This window comes from Canis lupus, chromosome 18 (assembly GCF_011100685.1).
Source record: "Canis lupus familiaris isolate Mischka breed German Shepherd chromosome 18, alternate assembly UU_Cfam_GSD_1.0, whole genome shotgun sequence".
In the NCBI taxonomy this organism is placed as follows: domain Eukaryota; kingdom Metazoa; phylum Chordata; class Mammalia; order Carnivora; family Canidae; genus Canis; species Canis lupus.
The window spans coordinates 26,731,662-26,748,299 of record NC_049239.1 but is presented as its reverse complement, the minus strand read 5'-3'; the positions used below and the strand labels follow the sequence as shown (position 1 = coordinate 26,748,299).

Below are 16,638 nucleotides of genomic sequence, written 5' to 3'. Positions count from 1 at the left end.
TTTTAATATTCTTTTTTTAGCAGATTTTATTTATTTATTCGTGAGAGACACAGAGGCACAGACCCAGGCAGAGGAGGGAGCACTCGAGGCGGGACTCGATCCCTGGACCCGGGGTCACGCCCTGAGCGTTGGGCCGATGCTCCGCCGCTGAGCGCCCCCGGGGCGCCCCCGCGGTGACGATCCTCGTGTGAGCCCAAGTGTTTGCTGACCACTGCGGGAGCGTGCTCTGCACACAGTGAGCTGGCTCGCCCTCTGCGGCTCCCCGCTGGAACCGTCCCAGCCGCCTTCGTGGACCACGAGCCGACTTGCATCCCGGGGTCGCCCTCCGCGCCGCCGGGAGCCCCGCCCCCCGCTCCCCGCTCCCCGCTCCCCGCTCCCAGGAGCCCGCGCGGCTGGAGCCGCCGCCGCCCTTTGCACCGCCGGGCGGCAGGGGGCGCTCGCGGCCCCGGCGGCGCGCCGTCCGCCCGTGGAGGCCGCTCCCTGCGCGCCGCGCGCTCCGCAGACGTGGGGGGCGGGGCCGGGCTGAGCGCGGTGACCGGCGGCGGCCCTGGCGGCGGCGGGAGGTGTGAGGGTGCGGGTCGCGGGCTCGGACGGCGGCGGCGGCGGCGAGCGCGACGACAGCGCGACGGGCCCGGGCTTGGCGCTCAGCATGCCGAGCGTGGAGGAGCTTTACCGCAACTACGGCATCCTGGCCGACGCCACGGAGCAAGTGGGCCAGGTGGGTCCCCGCGGCCTGCAGGGCCCGGCGCCCGCGGCCTCCGGCGGCGCCCCCAGGCCCGGCCCCCGCTCCCGCCCCCCGCCGCGCCCCCCGCTGCTCCCCGCGCAGCCCCGCCCTTGGCCAGCCAACCGGGAGCTCTCGGGCCGCGACACGGCGAAGCAACAGCGGCCCTGCGCGGGTTGGGAGAAGCGGGAGCGGGGCGCGGGCTGAGGCCTGGAGAGTTCCCCGGGCGCCCCTGGGTCGGGCCCTGGGGGGGGATGGGGGATGGGTGCTGGGGGGCCCCCCCGGGAAGGGGTGAGTGAGGAGGGTGCGGAAGATGGGTGCCCCCCCGGGAAGTGGTGAACGAGGGTGGGTGTCCCCCGGAAGGTGGTGAATAGGAAGGATGGGTGCTCCCCCAGGAAGTAATAAGAAAGATGGGTGCCCCCCTTCCCCCTGGAAAGTGATAAATAAGAAGGATGGGTGCCCCCCAGGAAGTGGTGAACGAGGATGGGTGCCCCCCGGAAGGTGGTGAATAAGAAGGATGGGTGCCTCCCTTACGCCCGGGAAGTGATAAATAAGAAGGATGGGCGCCCCCCCTCCCGAAAGTGTTGTGCAGGAGACAGACCGGTGGGGCAGGGGGGGACAGGCAGCTGTAAACAACCGCCGCAGGAGCCCCCCGCAGTGTGTCCTCAAGACACAGTTTGAGCGTGGGCTCAAACTTGGGCTCCTTTGCGAGTTTTCAGGGACCCCAGTCCACTGAACTTACGGAGTTGGGAGGGGGGCGTGTTTTGGTGGAGAAGAAGCGGCTCCCCCAGAAGCGCGGCTGATCAGTGTTGTTAGAGATCTTAGGCCGCGTCTTCTCGGTGCTTAGAACCCCGTGTGATTCCCCTGCTCCTCTGTCGGCCGAGTGGGAAGTGGCAGGTCCTGTCGTTGGCCCGGCCCTCCCGGCCCCCTTTTTCTGGACACGCGTAATTCAGGTAAATTCTTTTTGAGCCAAACACCACCACCGGAATTGGGATGTCGGGGCCTTCCTTAAGCTTCCCCCAGAGTTGCAGATTCACCAGCGTAAAGTACCAGGCTACTTTCCTCCCCTGTATATTTCCATCTGTTAGGGAAGTTTGAAGACGTCAGTGAGAAATGTACCGAGGGCGTGTTGTAGGATGTAGGACAGGTGAGTGTAGGTCAGCCCCCAGGGAGGAATTTTCGGCCCAGTAAGACAAGGTTAGAAAACCCATCATCAGTCATATTTTGATCTTGTCGTTGTTGTCCCTAGCAAGATTTAGTAGTGAAGGTATTCTCCTTCATCGTGATAGAGTTGAGGAAGATTGTGGCAAATTATTCCTGAAATTGACTTTACCGCGGATCAGCTGAGGAGATAGGTAGAAGCTAGAACAGTGATTCTCAGTTTGTGGATATGCCTCCCAAAGACGTACGTCAGGAATTTTTTAGGGAAACTAGAAGCAGTAAACATGGTCATGTCCCATACCTGCGCCCTCACTTTGTGCTGTATAGTAAAAAAAAGTTGACAGCCACCTACTTAGAGTCTTAGGGCAAACAGAATCCAAACTAGAATTTCACAGATCCGTCCTGAATACTTGAGAGTGGCTGACGTTTTCCTTTTAGTGTCATCTTTAATCTTAAATACCAGGTAAGAGTGAGAGTTCTCCCTCAAGACGTTCAAGAAACGTCTTTTTCAAGGCATAAATCTGCTTTCAATTTGGAAAGAGCGTTTAAGAGACATGTTTGTAAAAAAAAAAAAAAAAAAACGAAGAGGGTCTTTTTCATTCAGGCTTCAGTGAAGACCCACGGTTTCATTTATTCAGTACATTCTTTGAGCGCCTACCGCGTGCTAAACACTGTGCTAGTTGCTAAAATTTTAGCACGATTCCTTAGCAGGATGTTAGATCGGCACCTTCACGACACTGCAATGACAGCTGTCAGGCAACTGTTTGAGACGAAAAGACCTGTGCGTAATGAAGTGCAGGGACTTGTCAGCCTCAGACAGTGAATTCTGCGAGGACTGAAGCTGGCCAAATTGTAGTGGCTACTAATTCTGCCCTATTGTGGAATAACTTTTCCTTTTTTAGAGAAAAATCCTAAAACGCATATTGAAAAAGATAGTGGGTTTCAGGATATTGCATGTGAATTTTAACTAAAAGCAAGAGCCAACTTAATGGAAGGAACGCCCCTGATGATTTTTTAATGAGAGTTTACATTCTTAGTGTACCAAACCCTGATTTTCATTTAACTTACAAGGTTTACAGTCAAGGGTCATTTCTTGGCAGGTACCTATCTGAACATTTCGGAGACCATATTTGAATTTTTAGTCTAGAACTTCTAATGTTTATTTTTATCCTTTGTCAAAGAGCTAAGTACCAAGTTGCTCGTGCTGCTGCCATGAAGGGAGTGCCCTCTTCGCTACTGTCAATACTCCTTTGAGAATAATGCTTTTGGAATATATTAGGAAAAACACAAGTTCTCCGAGGTTTATCGGCAAATTTTCCTCAAACAGATCAGATCTTTCTCTGGATGAACCTCCTTGGCGCTGTGAATTCATTTATAATACTTGAGACTTGTATTTTATTTCCCTGAGGACTTTTCTTATCCCCTTACTAAATTATAAAGTCTTGAGGTTAAGACTTATTTTTTGTCTCTCTCCTCACACTGTGCCTTGTTTTTCAGTAGACATTTTTTTCTTTAAAGTAGAAGTACATTCAGAGAAAGAGGAAGTATAATTATATTAATAATAAAGTTAATAATTACACAACTAATGTAATGTGCTATATAATAAATCCTACATCAATGTAATTACTGTGTGTACATAATGTAAATGAAGATGAGAACTTTATACGCTCACATCATATATTTAAAGCATGAGTGTGTTTTCTAATAAGCAAACATCAAGTGATAAATTCTAACTGAAGCATAATACAGTGCCTCAAAACCTTCCAGTCTCCCTGTCGTCTTCCCTCCTGTAGCTCCTATTTTCCACCTACCGTTCAGCTCCCCTTCCCCCTACTTGGGTTCTGCTTCTGTTTCCTCAGTTTTCCTTCCTCCGCTGTGTGTTCCTTTACTCCCCAACCCCCTTCCCACTGTACTCTGCCTAGAGCACCCAAATGGCCATAATAGAGCAAGCTGTGGTCCACTATTTACATTTGTTTCTAATTTTTGTGAATTTATTTAATTTTTAAATTTAGATATATTTAGTTTTGTATTATGCAGTTAAATTTTTTTTTAAGTTAAAAAAAGAAAAGAGCCAAACCCCTGTGAAGGGACTGGGGCAGTTAGGCTGAGCTAAGCTCAGTAATGCCTGAACTCCCAAATTCTCCTTTGTTCTCTTACCTGGGAGTATACTGGCTCTTCACGGAAGACTGTAGGCTTGATGGACTTCTATAAGTTCATGAAATAGCACTCTTGGTGCCTTTTTTTGCATGGTTAGCTAAAATCACAGACCAGCCAAGTTGGTAATCTCTGAAAAATAAGTAAAAGTGTTGTTGTCAATAATGTAATAATATTGGATGGTGACAGATGGCAACTACACTTAATTGTAGCGAGCACTGAGTAATATGTAGGACTGTCCGATCACTATGTTGTACATCTGTATGTCAGCCACATTACATACAAACTAGGTTTATTGAGTTAAGAAAGTAGTAAATAAAGCTTGCGTTATCTGTTTTCTTTTTATGTGATACTTGAGAAATATGTTGAAACTACATTGTTCCTTCTCTGAAATAATTGTTTAGGGGCGCCTGGTGGTGCAGTTGGTTAAGCAGCCAGCTCTTGGTTTCGGCTCAGGTCATGGTCTTCAGGTTGTGAGATCCAGGCCCTTGCAGCACTCTGCTGGGCAGAGTCTGCTTGAGAGTCTCCCTCTCCTCCTGCTCCTCCCACTCCAGCTCACGAGCGTGCCCCCTCCCCCCTCAAATAAATAAATCTTAATAGAGAAAACAGTTGTTTATTTCTTAGAAGCTGCATCCTGGTCTCAAACATGGCTTTACCTGGCATGTCACTGATCACTTAAATATATTGGTTGTGTTTTGACAATCCCTGTCACAAATTTTTTTATTGTAGAAATCTGCTGAACGTGGATCTTACCGTAGCTTTTTACTTGAAAATATTTTAGTGATTTCTTTAGAGTTTGCTTTGTAAATTTGCTGTTAAAAACACACACAAATATGTAGTTTCAGGATGCATGAAAATATTTACAACTAAAACTTATTAGGATCACAAATCTATCTAGCTGAAATATACTGTTGTAGGAGAAAATAATAAGCAGTACCATGTGGTATTTGGGGCACTTTATTATGGTTACAGTCTGCCTGTCACTAAATCACTGTGATCACTGAAGATCTCCCCTATATTTTGTTTCCTGCTTTGAAAACTGTAAGTAATAAGTTTAGGGAGATTTTGTAAAAAGTCTTGTCACTACGCTACAGTTGAAGACAAGAACTGGCAAAGAAGAGCATTTTATTTTGCATTCTATAAAGGGTAATCAGTTGAAGTCTATTCGTAACATTTATAGAAATTATTTGATAAAACTGATGCCTACCAGTGGTAGAAACTTTGATTTCTGGTTTGAATATGTTAAAATGCTTAACTTTTCAAAGCACTTGCTGTGTTTGGGATGCTGTATGTCAGTGTACATGCCCGTATGGAGGCTGTATTTAGGACCCAGATTTTACCTTTTATGTCCTTGATCTGGCAAGGATCTTCCTCTTTCTTCCTCTCTTCTGTTGTTAACAGAGATCTCATAACTTAAAGAAGCTTGGTACTGGGAAAAGGTCTTGATTGGAGCCCATCAGAACTATGTTCAGGTCTGGATCTGCTACTTGACTAGCGATGTAGCTAGCTCAGACAAATTATTTCACTTTCTGAGCTTTGGTTTTCTCATGCAAAATCTAGGGAGAGTAGTAACACCTAAATCACAGGATTTCTGTGAGGCATGTATACAAGGCATTACTCAGTCCCAGTAGGCTTTGAATACATGTTGCTAATGATTTCTTTTTATTCTATTCAGATTTTTTTTTTCTTAGCAAGAGAATGAATTGTTCGAAGTAAGGATTCTTCATTTAATTTTAGACAACGTAAGGAATTTCTTCAAAAGGCTTTATAAGTAAAGCTTTATTTGATTTAAAGGAAATTGGATTTGATACCCTGCAAAAAGTAAGGACATCAAAACTGTTTAAAACTGCGATTTTATGAAGTCTCTCTGGGAGATTGAGGAAACCACAGAATGTACAGTGGTAGAGAAGTTAGCCATAATTTTTCAAACCTTTGCATTAAAAAGCACATAATATACTTTTGAAGTAGTAACTCCTGAAGACTGATTTTGTGTCTGCATTTCATGAAGAAGCAAATTAATTCAGAGAAATTTTTCTTATTTAGGAGTTGGAGTTATGTTTAAGATATTAAAAGGAGTCATCAATCGGTTGAATTTTAGTTTTTTAGAACTAATTTTTAGAATTTATGTTTTTTAGATAGGTTGATAGTATTTGAACTTTTAATCTAATATTTTTGCAGAACATATTAAAACCTATGCCTTTAAAAGGTCTCATTGTGACCATAGCCTTTTGATACTAGAACACTATTTTTGATAGTGAAGTCCTTAATTATGATCCTACTGTACCTAAATAACTTCGCATTTTGCTTTACTTTTTTCCATTAACATAGTATTGTCCATGAGAAAAGTTACTACAAAACTAAAGTTTGGGCAATTCCATAATCCATTGGATTTCTATTGGTTATTTTCCTTTTGGTGGCATGAAGTATCTAAAGCACATCCAAAGCAGTTAGAACATTGTGTTGAACAGAGTAAAAACACTAAGTGCACATTTGGTATTATTATAATGTTTAATGGTATTATTATAATGTTTAATATAATATATATAATATATATTATATTATATATATTATATATATATATTATAATATATATAATATAATATAATGTTTAATGCATTTCAGTAATTAGAAGTTTTAGCCATATGTCCAAACAGAAAATATATCTATAATCTCAGGATTTATTATTTGCCAGCCTGCTCATTGTCATTTAAGAAAACGACTAGTTTTGGGCGCCTGGATGGCTCATTGGTGGAGCGTCAACCTGCGGCTGAGGCCGTGACCCCAGGGTCCTGGGATCGAGTCATGCATCAGGCTGTGAGGAGCCTGCTTCTCCCTCTGCCTGTGTCTCTGCCTCTCTTTCTGTGTCTCATGAACAAATAAGTAAAATATTTTTTTTAAAAAAGAAAGAAAAGGACTAGTTTGGTGGTAAGAGTGTAAGAGGGATTGGGAACTCGTTGACTCTTCACATCATGAGGATCTGAGAGAAGCACTTTTGAAGGTTTTTTTTTTTTTTGAAAGGAAACAAATGAGTGGTATCCACTCCAGGTGACTCACTCGATTAAGCATCGAACTCTTGATTTCAGCTCAGGTCGTGATTTCAGGATTGTGAGGTCAAGCCCCTTGCTGGGCTCTGCACTGAGCATGGAGTCTGCTGGAGACTCCCTCTCCCTCTTGCCCACCTCCAGTGTGCATGCGTGTGTGCACTTACGTGCGTATGCACACTTTCTCTCTTTCTCATAAATAAGTAAAAGGAAACCAATGAGTTTTGAATGTATTATTCTAATATAAAGTTAAATATGTGACATTAGACTCTATCTTAATCCAAGGTTGACTATCTAGAATGAATTGTCATTTTGTATTGTAAAATAAATGAAACTAAAAAAGTTTCCTAAGCTTCCTGTTACTGCTTAATTTTAAGATGGTATTCTCTCCACCTTCATCATTGCTAACTGCAATCAGATGAATATGATTAAGTAAATGTAACACAATTCTTTGAGAATTCTATGACATTCATTATATTTAAACCATAATACGGTCACAAGGTCAGGGTCAGAAATCACTAGTATGAAAGAAGCGGTGTGTCAACAAACTTACTTGCTTTCTCCATTTAAAATTCAAGTCGTCCTTCTCTCTTCCCCAATTGACAAATAATGCTTGGGGGGCAGGGGAGAAGATGGTAGGAAGATAGGTGTCCAATTTAAGCAGTAAAACTCCAAAAATAAGCCCTACTTTTTAGCCTATGTAAAACTTTTCTAATTTATAGCAGACTCAAACAAATTTGTTTAGCTTCCCATTCTTAAAAATTGTTTTTCTGCTTTATTCTTTCTTTCAGCATAAAGATGCCTATCAAGTGATACTAGATGGTGTGAAAGGTGGTACAAAGGAAAAAAGATTAGCAGCCCAGTTTATTCCGAAATTCTTTAAACATTTTCCAGAATTGGCTGATTCTGCTATCAATGCACAGTTAGACCTCTGTGAGGATGAAGATGTATCAGTAAGTTTATGATTGATGCTTTCAACAAGCTTTCAGATGTCTCACTTGCCATTTTCAGACTTTTTCTCTGTGCAGCTAATGTAATTGAAGCACCAGTCATATCAGTGCACAATGAAATACTGCAGTGTGGTTCAGCATGATGCCATACTGAGATTTAAATCTATGTTTAAGAAAATGTATTCTCAAAAAAAGGAAAGAAAATGTATTCTCTCACCACCTTTCAACTGTGAAAAAGGCATAGAATCACAAAATGTTTTGCTTATCTGTTATCACATTTTTAATGGATTATTATGCATTGTGCACATGAAATTAGACTGTTAGTTTTCAATTTGTACTTGCTTAGATATTTAAAATATTAAGTGTTACATCCTATAGTTTCAACACCCCTAACTCCTATGCATAGAAAAAAAAATAATAATTGGTCTGTGTAATCATTACATGTGACTACTAGAATAAGAATAAATAGTTTTTCCTTGAAACATAATTAACTGTCAGCATTTCTGGCTGCTGATACAGGTTCCTAAGAATTTTCAGTTATCACCTCCTGGCTTTTCAAATGAAATTAGTGAATTGCCAACATTTTATGCACAATTCGCTAGATACAACTTCTATCCATTTTCATTTCAAACTAAATCAAGACCACAAATTTGGAATTAAGTACAGAATCTATTCACAGATGTTGTATTAAGTAGTTATACTGGAAATTCTATTTTTTTTTAATAATAAATTTATTTTTTATTGGTGTTCAATTTGCCAACATACAGAATAACACGCAGTGCTCATCCCGTCAAGTGCCTCCCTCAGTGCCCGCCACCCAGTCACCCCCACCGCCCACCCTCCTCCCCCTCCACTACCCCCAGTTCGTTTCTATACTGGACATTCTAAAGTAAATACAGTTATTGGATAGGTCATTGCCACTCTAGCCATCTGTAGTAGATGCCCAAAGATAGTAAAGGCCCAACAGCTATACCGTAATCAGTATATATAAACTGCTGTTTATGATCTCAAAACCTGTCTGCTCCAATCAGGTAAAAATTTTTTTATTTTTTTTATTTTTTTTTTATTTTTTTATTTTTTTTTTTACTTTGCACACTCTTTAGAATAATTATCTATTCAACACATAGTTATTGAGTTTCTTCTATGTGCCTGACAGCCTGCTTGGCCTTGGCATGAATAATCATATTTAAACTCAACAACTCTTTTTTTTTTTAATAATAAATTTATTTTTTATTGGTGTTCAATTTGCCAACATACAGAATAACACCCAGTGCTCATCCCGTCCAGTGCCCCCTCAGTGCCCATCACCCAGTCACCCCCACCCCCCACCCTCCTCCCCTTCCACCACCCCTAGTTCGTTTCCCAGAGTTAGGAGTCTCTCATGTTCTGTCTCCCTTTCTAATATTTCCCACACATTTCTTCTCCCTTCCCTTATATTCCCTTTCACTATTATTTATATTCCCCAAATGAATGAGAACATACAATGTTTGTCCTTCTCCGATTGACTTACTTCACTCAGCATCATACCCTCCAGTTCCATCCACGTTGAAGCAAATGGTGAGTATCTGTCATTTCTAATGGCTGAGGAATATTCCAGTGTATACATAAACCACATCTTTATCCACTCATCTTTTGATGGACACTGAGGCTCCTTCCACAGTTTGGCTATTGTGGCCATTGCTGCTAGAAACATCGGGGTGCAGGTGTCCCGGCATTTCATTGCATCTGTATCTTTGGGGTAAATCCCCAGCAGTGCAGTTGCTGGGTCGTAGGGCAGGTCTATTTTTAACTCTTTGAGGAACCTCCACACAGTTTTCCAGAGTGGCTGCACCAGTTCACATTCCCACCAACAGGTGCAAGAGGGTTCCCCTTTCTCCACATCCTCTCCAACATTTGTGGTTGCCTTGTTAATTTTCCCCATTCTCACTGGGGTGAGGTGGGATCTCGTTGTGGTTTTGATTTGTTCCAATCAGGTAATTGTATTTAACATCACTTCCTACCACACTTTTAATTATACTGTGAAGCTTGAATATTAATTTGGAGTAAATTATTTCTAAAACTGCTAGAAGTCTCTGTTGATGATAATATTTGGTTAATTTTTTGTATGAAATTATATTCAGATTCGACGGCAAGCAATTAAAGAGCTGCCTCAGTTTGCCACTGGAGAAAATCTTCCCCGAGTGGCAGATATACTAACCCAACTTCTGCAGACAGGTAAGGAATTCTCTTATTATTACTCTTTTATCTAAATATAACTTGTCTTTGAAAAAAATGACTCTTTTTAGCTTTTTTTTTTTCTTTGTGACTTAAGAGTATTACCTCTAATCGAAATTAAAATTCTTTTTTTTCATTCAGTATTAGGAAGCTTATTGGATTATCTAATTCCTAATGTTTTTATTTGTTTTTAATTCTGCTTATAAGACATAGTGATTCTTTTGGGAATTTTGTTGTATCATGATTTTTCTCCCCAATTTCCTGTAGTTTTCTTAATTGTACTATCTTAACATAAAGCTTTCCCTGATATAGGGTATGTTTTCTTGGTACTTGAGAAGAATGCTTAGTTATATGTCTGCTTTCAATATAATCTGTGAGAAACTATGCTGAACCTTAGATCTGAAAATAAAGCAAGTATTTTTTCATTCATTGCATTCATACATTGTACTACTTGTTCTTTATCCAGATGACTCTGCAGAATTTAACTTAGTGAACAACGCCCTGTTAAGTATATTTAAGATGGATGCAAAAGGTAAGGGCCCACTTGTGCTTGATGTGTTAAAAAATAATAATAATTGACATTATTCATTAAGGATTAAAGTCAGATTCACCCACTGATCTATTTCATAAAAGTTCTAAGTGTTCTTTAAAAAAGCTGCTTGGTAAAGATATTTGTGACTCAAAAAACCAGCAGAAGTAATTGCAAAAACAGATACAACTTTTCTATTAGAAATCTGTTGGAAGACTCCCTTTCCCACATTAAAGAGATTCTCTAAAATACCTTAGTTTATTTTTATTAATAATAATTAAAAAGAAAGTCATTCTCAAGCTGATTCTGAATCCATGAACAAAGCATGTGATTACTGTTATGGTTGGGGCTGTAAAAATTTCTAACTAATTTAGCCAGAAGCCGTGATATTCAGGATGCTTATTAACTCACCAGAAAAGAAATACTGTTAAATGAGTTAAACAGGAAAACTCCATTAAGATATAGAACCGACTTGCTACACACGAGTGTTTTGTCTTGCAGGGACTTTAGGTGGCTTGTTTAGCCAAATACTTCAAGGAGAGGACATTGTTAGAGAACGGGCAATCAAATTCCTTTCTACAAAACTTAAGACTTTACCAGATGAAGTCTTAACAAAGGAAGTAGAGGAACTTATACTAACTGAATCCAAAAAGGTAAGCTTTAGTCATCATTTGGCAAGACTTCTCGAAAACAAAAGAGTGTATTTGAAATTAGCAGTATTCTTTAATGCTGTATGTAGCTTATGTATAAAATGATATATTCCATTAGAACCACCATAGAATGTCAAGCTTTTTCTTACATTTTGCACTTTAGTCACCACTAATGATGAATCAGCATGTTGATTTAAAGGGATGTGATCACATTTAAATCTTTCTCATGGTGTTACCCTCCAAATATATGTATTCTTAAGGATTCTGTACAAATCATTTCCTTCAGGAAATTTTACGTAATTTCCATTCCTCTCCCCAATTTTAGGATATTCTTCTGTAGTATTCTGGGTCATTTCAAAATGACAAGGAAATATATTGAAATGTCTGGTTTTTTGTCTTACCCCTTATGACTGTAGCCCAGGATACCATGCTATTTGTGCTCCCAGCATCTAGTGTAGTTAGAGATGCTAAGATTTGCAAGATGTGTCACAACTAACTTTTCACTCATAAAGTGCCAAAGTTTGAAAATCATTGCTTTTATATATATGTTCAGGAAAATTCAGCTGTCTCTAACAGTACCACTGACTTGCTTACTAATAAGAGTTCTTCAATAAGAGCGAATGGAGCAGCTCTCCAGCTGGGAATATCAACATTTCACCCATGCCCCAGCTAGTAAAACAGTGGGGTATGTTATGATTGCTCATTTCTTTGGTCCGTGAACAGAAAGGCTTAGACCTACTCATGCAGGGGACGCCTGGGCGACTCAGTGGTTGGGAGTCTGTCTGCCTTTGGCTCAGGGTGTGATCCCAGGATTTGGGATCAAGTCCCCCATCGGGCTCCCTGCAGGGAGCCTGCTTGTCCCTCTGCCTGTGTCTCTGCCTCTCTCTGTGTCTCTCATGAATGAATAAATAAAATCTTTAAAAAAAAAAAAAAAAAAGACCTACTCCTGGAAAGCACTTAAGACTTGCATGGTCTCCTAATTTGTATACAGTTGCCATATTAATGTGAATTAATTGGCTAATTGATTTATTGCTGCTTTTGTTTATTTTTAAAGATTTTATTTAATCTCTGTACCTTATGTGGGGCTTGAATTTACAACCCCAAGATGTATGCATGCTCTACCTACTGAGCCAGCCAGGTTCCCCGAGCTGCTTTTATTCTATTTTTTGAGATTTTATTTATTTATTCATGAGAGACACAGAGAGGGAGAGGCAGAGACACAGGCAAGGGAGAAGCAGGCTCCCTACAGGGAGCCCAACGTGGGACTCGATCCTGGGTCTCCAGATCACACCCCAGGCCGAAGGCAGGTGCTAGACCGCTGAGCCACCCGGGCTGCCCACCAAGCTGCTTTTAAATACCAGAAATTGAATCTGATTTGACAGTCAAATACAGAATTCTACTTTTTTGCTTACCACCCCCAAAAGAGCCTTTTTAGACTAATTTTTCTTAGCCGTTCTCCTATGAAATTCTAATGCCACAGATATATCTATTTATGCATAGTTTGTGTATCTGTACTTTATCCATTAAAATAAGAAAAAAAGTAGTTTTCCAGGAACCAACTTTTGCCCTTTTGGAGACAATGCAGCACCCCACCAAGAACACATAGTGTACTCTAAAGGTAAATTGACTGAAGCTAAAAGTTGTCCTCTCATCAGTATTTCAGAAATATTAATAGTAATCTGACTTCAGTAACTGAAGTAAATTCCTTAGACTGTTTCAATATTGATCTTTCCTATTTTTTTTCTTTCTTTCCTATTGAAGTGATAATAGTACTGTAATTCTAAATTACCTCTTTCTAGGTCCTAGAAGATGTGACTGGTGAAGAATTTGTCCTGTTCATGAAGATACTGTCTGGGTTAAAAAGCTTACAGACAGTGAGTGGAAGACAGCAGCTCGTAGAGTTGGTGGCTGAACAGGCTGACCTAGAACAAACCTTCAATCCCTCGGACCCCGACTGTGTGGACAGGCTCTTACAGTGCACTCGGCAGGCGGTGCCCCTCTTCTCTGTGAGCTCTTTGTTTTACACACTTGGTATTTTGATTACTCTATTGAAGCTGGTATTTCTGTAGATACTCCCTTGAGCATTCTCCGCAAACTTTTGCATAAAGTAGTAACACAGTGGAGGGAATATTACTTTATGGAGGCCTTAGTGGGGTTGGTGAGATCCCAAAACCACAAGAAATTTCTTTAAGGTCTTGTTTAGAGACATTTTTAAAGTCTAGAGGATTTTGCATCATACTTTATGGTTTGGCTGAGTTCTTAAAGCATTTGGTTTAGTAATTTAGCTTTTTAAAAAAAATTTTTAACAGATTGTTGTCCTAGGTAAATATGCTCTTTATCTCTGGCTTTGTGATTCCCCTGAGCATGAATCTTCCAGGATGTGCATAGAATCGTTTGAAAAACACTCCTCCTTTTTGAACAGTCTACAAAATTCAATGCTAAAATATCCCCAGAAATTTCACATGATTATTGAGGAAAACAGATAGATGTCCCAGTGCTCCAGGTTACTTTGCAACAGTGTATTTAGCCTACAAAGGTTGCTTCTGGGGTATGCACTGTATTGTATTTATAGCCACAGTACTTGATGTTGTCATGCTCAGCATTTATTAAATAATATACTATTCTATGTGAAAGAATATCCCCGCCTTTTTTGACAACTCATTGTTCTTTGGATTTTTACAGAAAAATGTGCATTCCACAAGGTTTGTGACTTACTTCTGTGAGCAGGTTCTTCCCAACCTCAGTTCCTTGACTACCCCAGTGGAGGGTCTTGATATACAGTTGGAGGTAAGAGAAAAATGTCTTCTTTAGTACTAAAAAGGCATTCCCATATTTTAACATAAATATAAGCCACTAAGGTAGAGACCTGATTTCTAAGAGAGTAAAGGTGTTAGAGCTAGCTAGTAATCTGTCTCAGGGTTAATCACATAGGAATGCTTTATGAATTTAATGAAAGTTTGTTGCATTGGGAAAGCACTGCCTGTAGTGTTCATGATTCTCTTACTCTTTGTAGCTTTAATACTTTTAAATAAGGTGCTTAATTCATGACTGTTCCTATCTCTATCCATAATTGATAGAATCAGATTTAAACTGGCTTAACACAAAATATCCTTTATCCCTACTCCAGTATAGTTGATGACTCTCTCCCTTGTATCTGAACTATAGTGTACATATACTTTTTTTCCACAGCACATGTAACACTTCACATTTATCTCACATTTAACTGACTCATCTCCATAGCCCCAGAGTCTAGTGCAGAGTCTGATTCTGAAAGGCACTTAATAATGATTGTTGAATTGAGCTGAAATGTGGAAATGTATGTGCCATTTTCTCATAGGTTTTTGGAATACACAAGAGTCCCACTGTGTACGGACACTGTCATTTGCTTCAGATGTCCTGGGTTTGGCTTATTAGACTGGGATTGAGTAAAGGAGAGATGGACCTCAAGAATACTTGCAATTACCAATACTTTGAGTTAGTGTCCAGAGACTAACTTTAATAGCAAATGAAGCCCATTCTAAATGTAAATAATTCTTTGCTGTTAAGAGTTTTCCTAAGTGTCTCTTCATAGTACAATATTAAGCTGTAGCAAAAGTCTTAAAAAGTTACCTAGAATCATTATTTTACAGCCCTTGCTCATTCAAAAAAAATGCTATTAACAGTGAATTCTGTATTTTAGGTATTGAAACTCTTGGCAGAAATGAGTTCATTTTGTGGTGACATGGAAAAGCTAGAAACAAATTTAAGGAAACTATTTGACAAGTTATTGGTAAGGACTTTTTTTCTTTTCTTATGGCATAGTCAGTGTGTAATCCCAGAGTCTAATAGTGTGGTGTAATTTCTAGAGAACCAACTTTTGAAATTCAGATTGGGTAGAGTAATTAGAATGATTCTAGCAGGTGTTTTTAGTTGTTCGGGCCACATGTTCTCTACTTTTAAAAGAAAATCTTTGGCATTTCTTTTGTTGATGCTTTGCATAAAAGATAACAGGGTTTTTATAGTAGATCTTTTTGGTATTCCTTTATCAAAATATTTTTCACATTTGCTCCAGGTTGCTGCACAAGGCCAAGTAGCTATAGCTGCTAGGAAATAAAGTCATTCAAGTCATAATTTTGGAGAAAATAGGCCATCTGCTAAAATCATTTTCAACATCACCAAGTGATTTCCTTGTTGGATGTAAGCAGTTGTATACCTGACACAATGAGTGATAAGCATTAGACCTATAATGTGATAAAGGGAGTCATCCAGCATCTGGAGCTCTTCCAGACATGTAACGCCTACCAGGGGCTCGCAGCACTGGTATCGAATGCGTTTGGCAGTACTTGTAACGTAATGAGAGTCAAACAATGTAGGAAAATGTTCATAAAACATTTTTGGAATTACCTTAATAAAATGGTTAAAAGCATCAGCTTTTGGTGGCAAATCTAGATTGAATCCTGATTCTTCAGCTTACTGTTTCACCATAGAAAAATTACAGGGGTGCCTGGGTGGTTCAGTGGTTGAGCACCTGCCTTTGGCTCAGGGCATGACCCCGGGGTCCCAGGATCGAGTCCCATGTCGGGCTCCCTGCAGAGAGCCTGCTTCTCCCTCTGCCTGTGTCTCTACCTCTTTCTGTGTCTCTCATGAAGAAATAAATAAAATGTTTAAAAAAAAATTACCTACACTCAGAACTTCAGTTACTTCATTTGTATAAGTGTTTAATAAAGGTTATCTACTTCACTGTCAGTAATAATAGTAGTAATGGTGGTGGTGGTGGTAGCAGCAGCTATCTAATGTGGAGGAGGCTAGATCATTGATCCAAAAAGTAGAAGGGATAGCTTACCTAAATTTCTGATTTTGGTAGTTTTTAATGCTTCATGCCTTAAAAGCATGCCCTGCAGTTACTTCAGTGTATGTTTATAATTAGAGCATTTATAGCAGATTGCAAATATCTCTATATTTTTATCTCTTAGGAGTACATGCCTCTCCCTCCAGAAGAAGCAGAAAATGGGGAGAATGCTGGTAATGAAGAACCCAAGCTGCAGTTCAGCTATGTGGAATGTTTGTTGTACAGCTTCCACCAGCTGGGCAGAAAACTTCCAGATTTTTTAACAGCCAAGCTAAATGCAGAAAAACTGAAAGATTTTAAAATTAGGTGATGTATAATTGAAGTGGTCCGATCGTTGGCAAAGATGATGGTTATCTTGATATTCCCTTGGTTTTCTTTTCCTTTTACAAG

The 16,638-nt window shown here is 40.3% G+C and overlaps 1 protein-coding gene across 3 annotated transcripts in view; it reads left to right on the top strand.

The window, feature by feature from the left end:
- Positions 1-544: 544 nt before the first annotated feature.
- The window catches only part of API5 (apoptosis inhibitor 5), a 29,077-nt gene continuing 12,983 nt past the window's right edge, over positions 545-16,638 (top strand). For all 3 annotated transcript variants that reach the window (XM_038562988.1, XM_038562986.1, XM_038562987.1), the window contains exons 1-9: positions 545-718; positions 7,869-8,030; positions 10,148-10,241; positions 10,708-10,773; positions 11,272-11,423; positions 13,220-13,426; positions 14,103-14,207; positions 15,100-15,189; positions 16,373-16,554. In XM_038562988.1, the coding sequence (XP_038418916.1) occupies positions 650-718; positions 7,869-8,030; positions 10,148-10,241; positions 10,708-10,773; positions 11,272-11,423; positions 13,220-13,426; positions 14,103-14,207; positions 15,100-15,189; positions 16,373-16,554 (1,127 nt within the window). In that variant the 5' untranslated portion in view covers positions 545-649. The remainder of the gene's footprint in view (positions 719-7,868; positions 8,031-10,147; positions 10,242-10,707; positions 10,774-11,271; positions 11,424-13,219; positions 13,427-14,102; positions 14,208-15,099; positions 15,190-16,372; positions 16,555-16,638) is intronic.